A 16,980-nucleotide genomic window follows, 5' to 3' on the forward strand; every position below is an offset into this window, starting at 1 on the left:
ACCATGAGTTCATACTGAGAAAAAAAGAGAAAATCGCGAGTTTAGTGAGAAAGCATTTCCCCACAAAATTAGAGAAAAAGAGTAGTTTAGTCCTCACTACCTTCATCAGCTAACCAGGATGAATATGACCCAATGGGACAATCAAAGCCGTGTATAAGCTGATAAAACACAGGAGAGCCGAGCAGGGCTTCCGTGCTGGTTCCCGTCAGCCTGCAGCTGCGCTCCGGCAGGCGGACCGCCCGAGCCCCGGCGAGCAGCCCGCGGTGCTCAGCGGGTGGGTGCGCTGACCGTGCGCTGGGAGGTTTGGGTTGGAGTCCCCGTGGGGGTGGGGGGGTGAGGGAGGGGGCAGAGGCAACTGATGGATGTTCCTCTCTCCTCCCCTCCTCTCTGAAATCAATAAAAAATAAAATCAACTTGTTGGCAATGTGACAGGAGAAAGGCACCCCCTTAATAAAGGCGGTCACACCCTGATTCCCCTCCCCACCCTCCCGCCGGGACTCGCTCCCCCCGACCCCCGGCCCGCCTCGCCCGGGCAGCGCGCTCCCCTCCGGGGCGGCCTCTCCTCTGCTCCCAGCCGCCCGCCGCGCCCCGGCCCCGCCCACCCGGCCGCGCCCCGGCCCCGCCCACCCGGCCGCGCCCCGGCCCCGCCCACCCAGCCGCGCCCCGGCCCCGCCCACCCAGCCGCGCCCCGGCCCCGCCCACCCAGCTGCGCGGGCCGTTTAAAGGAGCGGAAGTCGGCGCCGGGAGACTTCCGGCCGCTGGGCGGCGGGAGCCAGGCGTGCGGGGATGGCTACCAAGAAGTTGGCGCGGTAGGTGAAGGGCTGCGGGCGGGCGGGGGCAGGTCCGTTTCCTCGGGCGGAGGGCGGCCGGGCGCGGGGTGAGCCTGGCTGACGGGCTGCTCTCGCTTCCAGGCGGCTGGGCCTGATCCGGAGCCGGTCGGCGGGGCCCGCCCGCGGGCGCCCAGCGCGGAGCGGACGCGGTAAGTAGCGCGCCAGCCGGTGCCCGGCAGCTCGCCGGCGGCGCGGTGACCGCGGGACGCCCTCGTGTCTTGCAGAGCAGTTGTTCGACTACCTGGTTGTTATTGACTTTGAGTCGACGTGTTGGGAAGAGGGGAAAGGCCACCGGACCCAGGAAATCAGTGAGTGACCTGCCGCAGGCCCAGCGGCCTGCAGTGTCATTGCGCAGCGCACAGATGCCAGCAGTCAGCACTCGGAAAACAAGATGGCCCGGGAATCAGTCCTTTACTGTAAAACCCGACTCACCAAGGAGAGAGGGAGCAAAACCCGGATGCCTGACCGTGACCTCACAGGAAACGTGTGCTTAGTGGGGGAGGGTAACGAGGGCATGGGGGTGAGTGGCGAAGGGCAGGCCTGGGTTGGGGTGGTGAACATGCAACACGGACCGTGTCCGACAGGATTGTATACCTGAAACCTGTATACTTCTGTTAACCAGTACATTTTTAAAAATTAAATAAGTGTTTTAGGATTGCATTCAAAATCTAAACTGCATAGAAACTGAAAAATACCTTTGCAAAAAGGAATAAGTCCATTTTTGCTTCCATATGGATTTTAATGGTGAAAATATATTTGAATTTTAAGTAGATATATTCAACTTTAATATTTCGACATTCTTTGGATAACTTTAATTATAACCATTACATCACACTGCTTTGGTCATTTTAATATGTTTTTACTGAAACACTGATTAAGTGTCAATTGATGATTCTTTCACGTAGTTGAATTTCCAGCAGTATTGCTGAACACATCAACTGGAGAGATTGAATCTGAGTTCCATGCTTATGTTCAGCCTCAGGAACATCCAATTCTTTCCGAATTTTGCATGGAATTGACAGGCATAAAGCAGGTATGCCCTTCCTTCCTTTTCTTCTCTTGCCCCAGCCCCCAAACAATAAACAAGCAGGTATGATGCAAATATTAAAATTCAGAAGTCAATTTCAAAAAATAAAAGCCATATACCATTTGGAGCTAGGTTTATTCAGTGTTAGAAGAAATAATGTCCCCTCCAGAAGTCCATTAGAATCTTTAAAAATTAGAAAGAATAGTGTGGTAAAAATGAATATCAAATCTATTTTATGGAAATTAAATACATCAAATTTCTGGTGGTCTGGATTATTTTCCTGTGCGATTTTAGATTGGTAACCAAATTATAGAGTTCTAATCATTGAATTATCTCTTTCTCATGTGTTACAACATCTTTTCACCAGGTATATTCTTTGTCAGTAGAACCTCTTCTTTGTTATGTACCTACGGGGCCTAATTACCAGCTGTGTGGCCAATAATTATGAAATTCGATTGTTGAATTCAGACTTTGTGACTCTGTTCAGGACCAAGTTGACGAAGGGGTCCCTCTGAAGATTTGCTTATCTCAGTTCTGTAAATGGATTCAGAAGATTCAACAACAGAAGAAAATTATCTTTGCTACTGGGGTTTCAGATCTACCTACTTCAGAAGTCAAGTTGTGTGCATTTGTTACTTGGTCAGGTAAAGAAGTTTGTAGCATCGCTCTTATGTAATATGTAATTATCTCTAGTAAGAATTACACTTGTTAACCTTCTGGGCTAGGAAAAGAAATCCAAGTGCCCAACAGAAAAGTAAATTTATTCATATTTTTAAAATTACCATTCTGGGATGCCTACAAACTTTAAGCCTTAACTTTAAGAATCTTTCTTGATTTTTCCACTTTGTTCTTCTGAATCCAGGTAAAGATTATTTAGTGAAAATTCTTATCATGCTATTTTATACAATCTTGAATAAAAAGTCCATGTTCAACTCATACCCTTTGCTTTTATTTCACACTTACTAATGTAGCCATCAAGGAAGAAATAGGCCATTTAAAGTAGATCTTTTGTATGCCTGTGATACAGCATTGCCATTAATAGTAATGATAGCAACGCTGTGTCATTGCTGCTTAGCATTATTAGTAAGTATACTTGGTTTCTGTTGCTATGTTTAATTTTTCAATTACATGAATATTCTCTTAGAATGTTAAAAGCAGATAACCTTCTCCATAAGGCCTTATTACTTCACATCTTATTCTTTCTGAAATATTCAGTATGTCTTATTGGATCTTTAATAAATCATTTTGAAGCTTAGTTACCAATCTAATTTCTTAATAAGTTATGTAAAGTGAATAATTGTTAGACATTAACAAGGCAATTAAATCTTACTATTTTATATTAACTACATTATTATAGTGTGTATATATATATATATAGTATTACATATTGAGTAATTCTAAATCTTACTATTTTATATCATTTTTCAGCACTTTATAAATGATGGTAGCATAAAAATGGCTGGCATCATTGCTTTGTTCTGTTTTAATATACTTAATGCAGACTGGGACTTGGGTGTTTGCCTGGAGTATGAGTGTAAAAGAAAGCAGCTGTTTAAACCTGTGTTCTTAAATGCTTGGATTGATCTCAGAGTAACTTACAAGGTAAGGGTCAAAGGTGGGGGCATGTTCACTTGCCTTCTATTGAAAAATGATTAAACTTTATTCCACACATAGGTATGGATTTCTACAAATAAAATATTTTCTTTTGAAACATTCACATAAATACAATCCTTACAACATGTAAAGACAACGTAACAAAAATAAGCAATTCAAATCTAGAACTAAAAATTATGAAGAATGGTTCATACATAGTCTTCCAAATAGTAATAATTTTCTTAAACATGTCTTCATTTATTTATTAGATTTTCTATAGGAGAAAACCAAAAGGACTGAGTGGCGCCCTGCAGGAGGTGGGAATCGAATTCTTGGGACGGGAACATTCTGGTTAGTATAATTTATTATGTAAGTAATTTTATTTTTTATAAAGTGTTTTATGTGAATCTCATTTTTGTGATGTCATTAATAAGGAATATACTTCAGCCTAGAAAAAGGTCCTTCTAATCTATACAATTTAAATTATTTCTAAGATTCAAATGACATTTGCGTGTAAGATAAAGATTGCCATCTAATGGCTGTCCAGTTGCTAAAAAAGAATGAAAAAAATTAGCCAATCAAATGGAATTAAACAAATGCCCAAATATTACAGTGGACTAGTGAAAAACTAAGCGAAACTCACAAAACATGGCGCCTCAGAGTCTTGGTCACATTTTTGTGACCTAACAGATTTTCACCTCTTCCTCTGTAAATGTGGGAGACCTTGTCCTTCATTGGTAAGGCTGCCGCAGCTATCCACAGACCAGCTTATTATCATGGTTAAAACTAGTCATTGGTCATAAAACTAACAGTTCCAATTTCCATTTCAGTGGTGGGTTTTTTGTTGTTGCTGCATTTCTTTTTGTGGTACTACTAAAGATAGTGCTTGATATTTATTTCCTCAGGATTGGATGATTCTCGGAATACTGCACTTCTTGCTTGGAAAATGATCAGGGATGGTTGCTTAATGAAAATTACAAGGTCCTGGAACAAGGTCAGTGGCGTCTTACTCCTTTATTCTGTCATCTCAAATTTCAGAAGTAATTGTAGGTTCATTGAAATGTAGATGTCATGAGTGTAATCATTTATGTCAATCGATGGTGTTTTTCTCTTTTTGTCATATCATATAATGTGTTCAAAAGAAATTCTGAATGCACAGTTGCTGAAGCTGTTGGATTTGCTTGTGGAATTATAGGTTCCCACTAAGAAGAATCCCAACATTTTGGGCAGAAATTTGAATACAAATCAACTTGAAGAAACATCAGTCTGCAACAGAAGCAGTCGAGGTCCCAGCATATGTGATAGGGAGCCTAAAAATACAATACATTATCATGAAAAAGTACAAATGAGGTCTGATGGTATGCATTCTATAAAAGTAAACCAAGATGAGTTTCAACCAAAGAGCAATTTGAAAGTAGGTCTTCGCAATGTCAAAAACTGTTTCTCTCTCTTGACTACTCAGTCTTCTACTTCTCTGGGGCAGCTGCAGTGCCCCAGCGTCCGTGCACCTATGCAGAAGCAAATCAAAGATGAACATCAAGCATTTCGTGCCAAATCTAAGGCTTCCACAGCGGATTCTGATTTGGTGCTTGTTTCACCTACCATTTCATCTGTTAATCATGTTTCTGATGTGGAGATGAGTTCTGCTCTCGACTGTTTGCCTATGTTGACTGATTGGGAGGATATAGCTTTACTGCCAACATCTCAGCCTGAGCAAAATATAGATGATATGCCACTCATTAGTGACTCAGACTTAGCTACTTCATTGAAGTCTGGAGAAAGGTTAATGGTTCTAAAAGAATCTGAATTGTTAAGTTATGAGAACTTTGAAAGCACAGAAGAAACTCCTCAACAATCTGAGACCTCTAAGTTGGTTGTGTATAAGAGTCCACATACTACTATTTATAATGTAAAAGAAGCCAAAGATCCAAGGTCAGATGTTTCTAACTTTAAATTACCTGAGTGCAAATCAAGCAGTTTGAACAGTGTTAAGGCCAGTGTGTCTTACCCTTCAGTCCTGGGGAAATGTCTTGTAGGTGGTACTAAAAGGAACCCACCCAGTCCCCCAGCTGTCCCCCTAGCAAAAAAGCAGCCCTTCAGTATTCATGAAGAAAAGCCGACATCATGTGATGGCTCCCCAGTGAGGTCTCGGGAGCTCCTCTCTGTCTTCACTCCTGCAGTTAACCTACGAGAGCCTTGGAAGAGTGGGAAGGCGACACCTCCATTATGCAGGTGTGGCCGGAGGTCTAAGAGACTTGTTGTTTCTAATAATGGACCAAACCATGGGAAAGTCTTCTACTGTTGCCCTATTGGGAAATACCAAGAAAACAGAAAATGCTGTGGTTATTTCAAATGGGAACGAACACTTCAAAAGGAGAGGGCCAACAGTACAATTTGGTCTCATTCCTCAGGGGCACTCACCTCTAGTTCTCCAGAAATAAGCCATGTTTGTGACCAAAAGGTACATGTTTCTACTAAAAATGCTTTGAGACTCAGACCTTCAATGAGGAATTGATGAACTTTTTATCTTAACTATGTTTTTACTTTAGTATGACGTTTGATGTAAAGAGAAAAGCATATAGGGCTGCAAGTGACGAGAACAGCATTATCTGAGCTCTGTAGACTGCACTTGGACTATTACACACACACACACACACACACACACACACACACGGAAAATAGAGAAACAAATTTCACAGGTTTCTAATTTCAGTCACCAGCCATCTAACTTTTGTCTTTTGTTCATGTATGAATCCTGATTGTTCCTTGAATTCCCAAACGTGAGTAATCTTAATATGCCTAACACTATTTTATTTATATTTCATATATTGGCATTTGCCCAATTTATCACACTTTGAAGAACCACAAGTGAAATATTTTATAAACTGAATTTATTAAATACTAGAGGCCCGGTGCATGAAATTTGTGCACAGGTAGGGTTCCTAGACCTGGCTGGCGATCTAGGGCCCATCAGGTTCCCAGCCTCCCTGCCTCCTCCTTCCCTCGCTCCCTCAGTGCCCCTCCGCTGACACTGATCACCTGCCATGTTCTGTGCCACCCCCTGCTGGTCAGTGCACATCATAGTGAGTGATTGAACTCCTGGTCGAACTCCCCAGGGGACAATTTGCTTATTAGCCTTTTATTATCTACAAGAGGCCCGGTGCACAAAAATTTGTGCACTCGGGGGGACGGGGGGGTCCCTCAGCCCGGCCTGTGCCCTCTTGCAGTCTGGGACCCCTCAGGAGATAACGACCTGCTGGCTTAGGCCTGCTCCCGGGTGGCAGAGGGCAGGCCCAATCCCTAGGTGCAGCCCCTGGTTGGGCTCAGAGCAGGGCCGATTGGGGGATTGGGGCACCACCCCCTGTCACGCACAGAGCAGGGCCAATCCGGGGGTTGGGGCGCTGCCCCCTGTCACACACACAGCAGGGCTCATCAGGGGGGTTGGGGCTCCGTACCCTGTCATGCACAGAGCAGGGCCCATCAGGGGGTTGGGGAGCTCCCTCCTGTCACGCACAGAACAGGGCCCATCAGGGGGTTGAGGAGCTCCCCCTGTCACAGAGTAGGTCCGATAGGGGAGTTGGGGCACCGTCCCCTGTCACAGAGCAGGGCGTATCAGTGGGTTGGGGTGCCGCCCTCTATCACCCACAGAGCAGGGCCAATCGGGATTGGGGCGCCGCCACTGTCACACTCAGGGCAGGGCTGATGGGGAGGTATGGCTCTACCCCATCACACACAGAGCAGGGGGCGGGGGGGGGGGGAGTTGGGGCACCACCCTCTATCACCCACAGAGCAGGGCCGATCAGGAGGTTGGGGCGCCGCCACTGTCACACTCAGGGCAGGGCTGATGGGGAGGTTATGGCTCTACCCTGTCACACAGAGCAGGGCCCGTGGGGGGGAGGGGGAGGTTGGGGCACTGCCCTTTATCACCCACAGAGCAGGGCTGATCAGGGGGTTGGGGCGCCACCACTCTCACACTCAGGGCCGATGGGGAGGCTATGGCTCTACCACGTCACACACAGAGCAGGGCCCGGGGTGGTGGGGGGGGGGGTTGGGGTGTTGCCCCCTGTCACACACAGAGCCGCAGGGCGATCAGGGGGTTTGGGCGCTGCCCCCTGTCATGCTGATCCCGGTGCCAGGAGGCCTCTCGGCTCCGCTGATCCCGGTGCTGGGAGGCATACTACCCTTTTACTATATAGGGTAGAAGCCTGGTGCATGGGTGAGGGCCAGCTGGTTTGCCCTGAAGGGTGTCCTGGATCAGGGTGGGGGTCCCCAGTGGGGTGCCTGGCCAGCCTGGGTGAGGGGATGATGGCTGTTTGCAGCTGGTTACACACCCTTCAGGGTGGGGGCTCCCCACTGGGGTTCCTGGCCAGTCTGGGTGAGGGGCTGAGGGCTGCTTTCAGGCTGGGGGTGACTGAAGCTCCCAACCGCTCCTTTTTTCCTTTTTTTTTTTTTATTCTGGGCCAGCTTTAGCTTGAGGCTTGGCTCCAGCTCTTAGGCCTCCGCTCCTGAAAGTAGGTTTCTGGCCTTTGCATACAATGTTGCGATCCTGCTGGCTGAAGTCCAGCGGTATTTGTTACAATGTTTGAAACTGCAGGCTCAGAGGCCTGCAGCCGCAGGCAGGGAACGTTGGTTTCCTCCCTCACTGAGGCAAGCAAGCCTCATGTTAGTTTCAAGCTGCCTGGCTGCCGGTCGCCATCTTGGCTGACAGTTAATTTGCATATCTTGCTGATTAGCCAATGAAAAGGGTAGCGGTCATATGCCAATTACCATGTTTCTCTTTTATTAGTGTAGACTAGAGGCCCGGTGAACGAAATCCATGCATGTGTGTGTGTGTGTGGGGGGTGTCTCTTAGCCTGGCCTGCACCCTCTCCAATCTGGGACCCCCTCGGGGGATGTCCAACTGCTGGTTTAGGCCCCATCCCTCTTGCAATCTGGGACCGCTGGCTCCTAACTGCTCGCCTGCCTGATTACCCTTCACACTTCTGCCTGCCTGCCTGATCACCCCTAAACCCTCTGCCTGCCGGCCTGGTCGCCCCTGCCAGCCTGATCGCCCCTACCTTGCCCCCCTGCTGGCCTGATTCCCCCTAACTGCCTCTGCCTCGGCCCCCAGTCTGGCCTCACTCTGTGGGAGGTGACCTGGCGGATCAGGGGAAGGCATCACCCCCATCACCCCACTGCTGCTGCCACTGCCAGCCTGAGCCTCAGCCCTTGCAGCTGCTGTGGCTTTGTCTGGAAGGACGTCCAGAAGATGTCCACTCTAATTAGCATATTACCCTTTTATTAGTATAGATTTGAGGACCATTACAAACATGTAGAACTTAAAGAAAACACATGGGCCCGTTCTGGTTTTGCTTAATGGAGAGAGCATTGGCCTGTGGACAGAAGGATCCTATGTTTGATTCTGGTCAGGGGCACATGCCTGGGTTGTGGGCTCGATCCCCAGTAGGGGGCCTGCAGGAGGCAGCTGATCAGTTATTCCTATCATTGATGTTTCTATCTCCCTCTCCCTTTCTCTCTGAAATAAAAAAAAAAAAATTAAAAAACAACACATGATCTTCACTTTGGGCTTTGTCATTTTACAGATCCTTTGTGCAGTATTTTAACTTCCCTCAACTTTCCTTTACCCACCCTTAAAATGCAGTCTATTTTGGGGAAGACGATCAGGAAAGTGATTCTAGTGGGTATAAGGTTTTTTTGGAGGGGGTAGGGTCATGAAAATATTTAAAAATTGAGCATGGTGATGGTTGTACCACTCTGAATTTACTTTAAAAAACCAACTCAGTATATGAGTCATATCTCAACAAAGCTGTTCTTTTATTTCTTTTTAAATAAAGACCAGTCTTATAATCAATTGCAGATCTTTTCAGAGGCCCCCCCAGGATTTGCTTACCGCGTCCCGACCTACAGCTGCAACTCCCAGTTGCCTCCAGTCCTGGTGGATCTGGATGGTGTGGTTTGCAAAGGAGAAGGTGGCAAGAGGCTTGTGGAATTTCTGCAACCCCATTCCCACAGTCTCATAGGGCACCAGGGCCATTTCCACTGTGCCAGCTCTCTGCTTGCTTTAACCTGTTGGGCAAAAGAATCCTGCATGCTCTGGCCAGAAAGTGCATTCTCTCTTAGGTGGCCCAAATGCTTTTTTTAAAGGTCGTTTTATGGATTCAAAAGAATAAATAGAGATGTGGATAGTTTTTGTTGAATTCCTTTTACATGGTTCTTCCAGTCTCCTGGGAAATGAGACGTGGCTCTGAATTCATCACACAGGGCGTCTTTGGGCAAAAGCACCCAGAACGGCACGGCTCCTGCGGGGTGCCCTCCACACCTCGCTGCCAGGACTCGGGGGGCTGGAGGGTGAGCGAGGCGGCGGTGCCAGCACAGGACCCGGGAGAAGGTAGCGCTTTCTACCCTGCCCAGGCCCGCGTGGACTGCAGCTGCACCTGCTGAGGTGGGCAGGGTGTTTCTGCTGTTTTGTTTTGGTCTGGCCTCCACCCGTCAGCCACAGGCCTGTGCCTGCACTGAGACTGAACGGTTCAGTGGTCATACTTTTTGGTGGACGGTGGATGGTGGACGCACTCTCACCTCCCGGTGACTGGCAGTTAGACACTGGCAGCTCCGAGTCACTCGCAGGGAGAGTGCAGCCCTAGGTCCAGAACAGACTCTGGCGTCCTCGGCTAGGAGGCCTCCCTGGGCTAGGGGCCGCCAGCAGTTTGAAGGCTGGCCACGCCCCATGATCATGGCGGGGGGTCCCCTCATGGTGACCGTTCTTCCCGTTCTCTCAGCTCCCTAGCCTGTTGTTCGGTCATCCATCCGGTCGTTTTGGTCATTATGACCCCTGCCCCTGGCTTTTTATATATTAGGATATATATAAAACCCTAATATGCAAATAGACCAAACAGTGGAACAACTGAACAACCAATCGATATGACATGTGCTGACCACCAGGGGGTCATGGTGGAACATGGTGGCTGTAGGCAGCAGGCGGCAGAGCACGGAACATGCGGGCATCGGCTGTGGTGGGATGGTGGAGCAGGTGAGTGGGGGCGCCAGACCAAAGCAGGGGCACTGGTCACTGTCATTGGGGAGAGCCTCTGGTGGTTACTGAAAATTCTTTGCTCCCACGTGCCATGGTCCTGGTCCCACCAGGTGCTCGCACCTGCTGCCGGCACCAGTCCTCCTCGCACTGCTGCCAGCGTCAGAGCCACCACTCACACCTGCTGATAGTGCCGTCAGTGGGTGCAAGCGCGGCTGCCAGCCCCGGTCGCCCCTCAGCCCTTCTCCACCTCCCCCTGCTCGTGAGGAGCGATTGGGGCTGGCAGCCACCTCTCACACCCGCTGCCAGGGACAGTCCTGCTCATACCCACTGCTGGCGCCGGAGCTGCGCTCGCACCCGCAGCTGGTGTCTGGTGCCAGTCCCGGTCACTCAGCACCAACAGTGGGTGCGAGCGGCAGCTGCTGGCCGCCATTTGCACCCGCTAGCACCAGCTCCACTTGCACCCGCTGCTGGCACCAGCTCCAATCACTCTGCGCCATCAGCAGGTGCGAGTGGGGTTGCTGGCAGACAGGATTGGGGGACCACGGTGGGAGGGGCCAGGCGGGGGTGTGGAGGGTGGGTCCTGGCCCATCCTGTGCGCACCGCAGCCTCACGGCCCACAGTTCCTTTCAAGGTGCAGGAATTCATGCACTGGGCCCCTAGTATAGGATAATAAGCAATAATAGTATACGATATCTTTCTTTTATAATTAAACCTTAAAATTAATTTTAAACTATTTATTTGAATAAAAATATGACTAATAAAAATCCCTAGCCTATTTTTCAGGTCAATATTTCTTCTTTGAGAATTATGGTAATTGGACTTTTTTGTGCTTCTAAAAACTTACAAGTTATTCAGTTTTGTTTCAATGCTTGAAGATTGGTTCTGATTTGTATATTATCAGCATATTAGAAGAATTGTTCAACTAAGATTTGAAAACCAACAGGTCAGAGATTTGGTCCATAAACTGCTTCTATATTATAAGTTTTTAAATTTCTCATCAATTGATGGTATTCTTTTTGTATTATCAAGTTATAAGAACACTGACACCAATGCGGAGGAATTTACTTTTTTCTTTTTAACATATTTATTGATTTCAGAGAGGAAGGAAGAGAGAGAGAGAAACATCAATGATAAGAGAGAATCATTGACTGCCTCCTGCACGCCCCCAATGGGATCGAGCCCGCAACCCAGGCATGTGTCTGTGGCCGGAATCGAACCTAGGACCCTTCATTCCGCAGGCCGACTATCCACTTAGCCAAACTGGCTAGGGCAGGAATTTACTTTTTTATTTCAAAATTCAGCCTCTTATGTTATAACCACAAGGTATTTCAAATCAGTAGTTTATAAGCATCATATTTTTATCACCTCTTCGTAATCTGGTGGTTTTTACAGTCTTTGTTTTATGGGTGCTGTGATAATTAATGGAATGGATTTAAATAGATTCCCATTCTTTCTTCCTCAGTTCATTTCTTTTTATCTTCCCACTGATAGTCTTTGGCAGCTCTTGAACAAATTCTACCTGTTGGAATCAAGAGAAGAAAATTAGCCTAGAAGTTTTCCTTATTAGACAAAGTCAAATTATATGAACTCTAGGTGGAGAATAGGACACACATTGGGGTAAGATTTTGGTAACACCAAAAAGGGAGAAAAAGGGATACTGTTGAGATTTTTCTTGACATTTAATATTTTACTATAGGTCTGATGATGAGCCAGATGACCCAACAAATTCGATTTAAGAGTTTCATTTAATCTCAAAGGTTCTGATTCTTATCCATGTCATTTGCTATAGTATGTTTGAAGAGAATGTTCATTAAAATAACAAGTTTTCCAGAACACTAAGCAAATATAATTAGAATACCTACCTTTCTGGGGTATTTGTAAGGTGCTGTAGTTTTTTTTACATGTTCCTGAATCTCTTTTTTCAGTTGTTCTTGGCCGTGTGACTTGTAATTGGGGTTCAGAACAATAAAAGCCTTTACTACCTAAAATAAATATTTGAAACACAGTAAGATCAGTTGTGTATTTTCATGCTTTAGTGCAGGGGTCCTCAAATTACGGCCCATGGGCCACATGCAAATACAAATATTGTATTTGTTCCCGTTTTGTTTTTTATACTTCAAAATAAGATATGTGCAGTGTGCATAGGAATTTTTTCATAGTTTTTTTTTTTTAAACTATAGTCCGGCCCTCCAACGGTCTGAGGGACAGTGAACTGGCCCCCCGTTTAAAAAGTTTGAGGACCCCTGCTTTAGTGTGTCTTGTTTACTTTCTCTGACTGGGAATCTAAGTGCTTGGTGGAAGGCAAGGAGGTTTAACAGGGTTTGATCCTAGGTCTGGGCTCTTTAGTCAGCCAGGTGGCTCTCAGACCTTCTGTTTTGTATCTAATGCAAGAGAGGTTCTGGGACCCCTGCTTTGTTTATGATCTACCCTTGAACCTTCTCATCTAACTGCATTTTGAACTCCACTTTCTTACCTGTCTCTGTCCTTGTCGAAAAGTTTCCTATTGCCCTGGCCGGTTTGGCTCAATAGATAGAGCATCAGCCTGCGGACCAAAGGGTCCAGGGTTCAGTTCTGGTCAAGGGCATGTGCCTAGGTTGCAGGCTCCTCCCCAGCCCAGGCCTTGGTCGGGGCTTGTGCAGGAAGCAACCAATCAATGTGTTTCTCTCACATCGATGTTTTTGTCTTTCCCTCTCCCTTAAAATCAATGGAAAAATATCCTCAGGTGAGAATTAACCAAAAAAAAAAAGTGTCCTGTTGGAAACGGCAATACACGAAGCACAGTCTCCAGGCTGATGGAACCTAGCTTCTAGCCCCACCTATGACAGTTCCCACTGGGCCTGCCTTACGCTTGGTGAAGGAACACTGCGTTGAGGCCACGCACTCTATTCCAGACACTTCTGTTGGCACAAGGTTGTGAAGATGCCCACAGCCGCTTTGCTATTCTCTGGCCCACTTGCTTGACCCTGAGGAACAAGAGTAGATGTGGGGTGGCCTTGCTCTCTAATTGGCAGGACACAGGGAAGCTTTCATTACTCTATGCTCAGAAATCTTGTTCAAAGTTCACCCTTCCTTAAACTGTTTTTGTAAAGCTCTGCCCAGAGTGTTTGGACCTTTAATGGAGAAGGCAGAAGGCCACCCTCCTGTGTAGCCACTTGAAGAGTGTACTGAGATTCTAAGTGGTACCCCAACACTGCCTTCCCGAGAGGCAACTCGGTGAGTCAAATAGCAATGCGCCACCAAATCCAGCCCCCAGCCAGCACTCTGTGCGGGGCGCTTCCTTGGCACGGCCCAGGCGGCGCCTGCAGCTTTTATGATGAAATATCCTGCACTGAACAGACTGAGACCTTACAGGTAGGAAAGCGGAGTTTGAGACGTGTACAAGTTCAGCTTGAAGGTAAGCTGCCCATGTTACCATCCACCATAGTCGGAGAGCAAATATCGATTGAAAATGAACTGTTTGAAACAATAAGCTACTCTGGACAACCAGTTAAGAGAAATGATCATTGTATACCAATGGGCAGTTTTATAATGTTTTATGAATAATTATTCAATTTTGTCTTTACCAAAACCCCTTGAACATTTCTAATTTACATGTGCAATGGAGCAATTGTGCAACTGTGTGTATTATATGCATGTATATAAATTTATCCTATCTATATTTTGACATTTCTTAAAATCATTTGTATTTATGCCTGCTCTGCTACTTTTATCAACATTGTTATGAATTTTTTTTAAAAAAAAGTATCCTTACTGGCCCTGACCGGTGTGACTCGGTTGGTTGGGTGTCATCCCATGTACCGAAAGGTTGCTGGTTCAGTCCTCAGTCAAGGCACATGCCTGGGTTGTGGCTCGATCCCCAGTACAGGGTGTGAAGGCAGCTGATGTATGTTTCTCACACTGATGTTTCCCTCTCTCCCCTCTCTCTCTAAAATCAATTAAAAAATTTTTTTAAAAAATTTATCCTTGTTATAAGTGAATTGTTCACTGAGAGGCAAATTATATTTAGAACTAATGTTTGTAATTACTGATTTGCATATTGTGACTTCTACACCTTGGATAAAATCTTTTTAAAAGTCTTTTATAAACCATTATAGAAAATGATAAGTTAATAAGGAACAACCTGACCTGGTGAAGAGCATGGACCCAAATGTAACAACCTGGGTTCCCGTTGTACTTGGTTGTATGATCCTGGCCAAGTTCGGGCACCTCTCTGTGCCTCAGTTCCCTTCTCTAGGAAAGCAGGATGGAGGGCTTACAGAAATACCTGGAACATACTAAGTCCTCAAAAACATTCGGTGTTATTAGCTGTAATAGGAGGAGCACAAGATTTTTTTAGCCCTAAGTGTGCTTCAAATTTTTCTGAAATACTATGCAAAATGTTCCATGTTTATAGGAAAAGTCTATGGTTGTACTATTCCAAACAGCAGCCACTAGTCACATATAGCTATTTACATTCAAATTAAAGTGGAAGATAATAAAATTTCCTCAGCTGTACACGGGTGGCTACTGTAGTGGATGGTGCAAATACAGAACAATTTCATCATTGCATTGGTCTAGTGGCCCTCAAATTCCAGAGCTGCGTGATCCAAAAAATTAGGAACCCAGCAACCTGGAAAAACATTTCTCTGCTCTGTTTCACCATTAAACAGCACTTCACACCTAGATGTTCTCTTCAGAAGTGACAGTGGTAACAAAGCCACCCACCCTTTGTTCCTGTTGGAAGTGGTGTCTTTTAAAGAAGCCTTGTGGAAAACACACTTTTTTGAAAATTGTGGAAATGTAGCTAAATAGGCAAATTAAGTCATTGGCTGAAAATAAAATTTTGAAAGCAAAGTAATAGGCCTGGCTGGTGTTGTTACGTGGTTAGAGCATCAGCCTGTGCATCAAAGGGTTGCAGGGTTGATTCCCGATCAAGGGCATGTACCTGGGTACTCATTTTATCCGAGAAAAATTAAGTTATCCTAAAACTGTCAAAGTATTTATGATTAGCAAATAGCATTAGGAATTTTAAAGCTAAAACATTGCAAAATAGACAATAGTGTGAAAATGCACATAAGTTGCAAAACTGTGGTAGGTAGATAAAAATGATCAATATTTTGGATATTGTCCTAAAGTCTTCATCTTATCTGTTTGGTAAATTCTTCTGGAACGTGCTACTCAGTGCAAGGCCTGGAGGACGAGGAGCACAGCCAGGACAGGCCTGCCACCAGGGGGAACCCAGGATGCCCCCCCACAGGAGGCGTTGTGCTCACCCACACTGGCAAGTGGAACTGGTCAATCTCTCCCCCTCACTTGATCCCTGTGCGGGAAGGGGGGACCAACACCCACTTTGTTGCCTTATACTCTGGGATATGAGCTGACTCCCAAGCCAACCCAGTCCTAAAGGCTCAGCTGTCAAGTTAGCATCTGGGTGGACACAATTAATGATGACTGAGGCTGGGGGCGGGTTCAGGAGGAGCCGAGACTCACGAAACCCTTCTGGTGGAATTCAGTGCAAAGGGACAAACTTCCGCCATCGCTGAATCTGTTCCCTGCTCTTCTCCATTTGGAATATTGGGAATCTGCCTGGTAGAGGGCACCTGAAGAGTAGCATGGAACCTTTACCCGCACTGCCAGGTGGTCAGCCCTGCAGCAGGCAGCTGTCAGGACTCCTGTCTTATTCAGAGCCTATTTCCTGAGCCTCTTCTTACTGACCTCCACGGCCTGCTTCTGGCTGCCTCGGCTCCTGTCTCTGACCTCGCTCCCACCCAGCCTGTTCTCCTCGGCCACTCCGGGACTGTGTAGTTCCCAGACCTCGGGGCACCAGCGTGTTCCTGTCCAGCTGACCTCCGACACCCTGCCTGGTGCAAACTGGGCTGTGGGCATTCATGCCGTCTTTGCCCTGGCCCTCCATGGAGAGGGTTAAAATTCCTTAGAGTATGTTTTGCGGTTTTATTCTGTAACAATTCTTCCTATCCGACTTGCACAGTAAGTCAATGAATCATGTGGGTAGTTCTGTCCCAATGAACTATGATTTAAGGTATGTGTCTGGCTGCTAACACATTATCAAGTGGAGACGAATCGTTCTTTTACTTCTCCTCTGATGGGGTCTGGGCTGCTGACAGCAGCCGACTCCGCCACCGCAGGATGCTCCGCCAGGGCACTCTCCACCTCAAACGGTCCAATTCGGTAACTGGAGGTAAGACACACAATAGACGTTTATGATGTGAGCAGCAGGTTCCCCCCAGAACACTGATGACCAGTTCATGTAGACAAATGCACAGCTGAAGAAATTACCCGGAGGATAATATGACATCATCAGATCTCCCAACAAACCAGAAATATCCATCTTCATCCATATAGCCTCTGTCCCCAGTGATGTAGTTGTTGCCTCGGAGAGTTGAAGCTGTTTTTGTAGGATTATCCTGTGAAACAAATAACATTTTGTTTAGTGAATGTGACTTTTCTGTTCCATTGAACTCAAGTGCTCAGGAGAAAGAAGTCTGGTACCTTTGAGAAGC

At 46.5% G+C, this 16,980-nt stretch overlaps 2 protein-coding genes across 2 annotated transcripts in view; one reads left to right on the top strand and one right to left on the bottom strand.

Annotated features, from left to right (window-relative positions):
• The first annotated feature begins 766 nt into the window (after positions 1–766).
• ERI2 (ERI1 exoribonuclease family member 2) lies at positions 767–6,346 on the top strand. Its single transcript, XM_081089387.1, has 9 exons — positions 767–809; positions 912–979; positions 1,055–1,138; positions 1,736–1,863; positions 2,345–2,501; positions 3,359–3,459; positions 3,720–3,801; positions 4,356–4,444; positions 4,646–6,346. Exons 1-9 carry the CDS (start codon positions 787–789, stop codon positions 5,963–5,965), a joined length of 2,052 nt encoding a protein of 683 aa, XP_080945513.1. The 5' UTR covers positions 767–786; the 3' UTR covers positions 5,966–6,346.
• A 5,211-nt stretch (positions 6,347–11,557) lies between these two features.
• The window catches only part of ACSM3 (acyl-CoA synthetase medium chain family member 3), a 72,034-nt gene continuing 66,611 nt past the window's right edge, over positions 11,558–16,980 (bottom strand). The window contains exons 11-14 of the mRNA XM_081089385.1: positions 16,757–16,884; positions 16,553–16,652; positions 12,339–12,462; positions 11,558–11,995 (exon numbers count right to left, since the gene is read on the bottom strand). Of these exons, the coding sequence (XP_080945511.1) occupies positions 11,913–11,995; positions 12,339–12,462; positions 16,553–16,652; positions 16,757–16,884 (435 nt within the window). The 3' untranslated portion in view covers positions 11,558–11,912. The remainder of the gene's footprint in view (positions 11,996–12,338; positions 12,463–16,552; positions 16,653–16,756; positions 16,885–16,980) is intronic.

The sequence above is a fragment of the Myotis nattereri genome, assembly GCF_964212035.1.
Source record: "Myotis nattereri genome assembly, chromosome: 4".
NCBI lineage: Eukaryota > Metazoa > Chordata > Mammalia > Chiroptera > Vespertilionidae > Myotis > Myotis nattereri.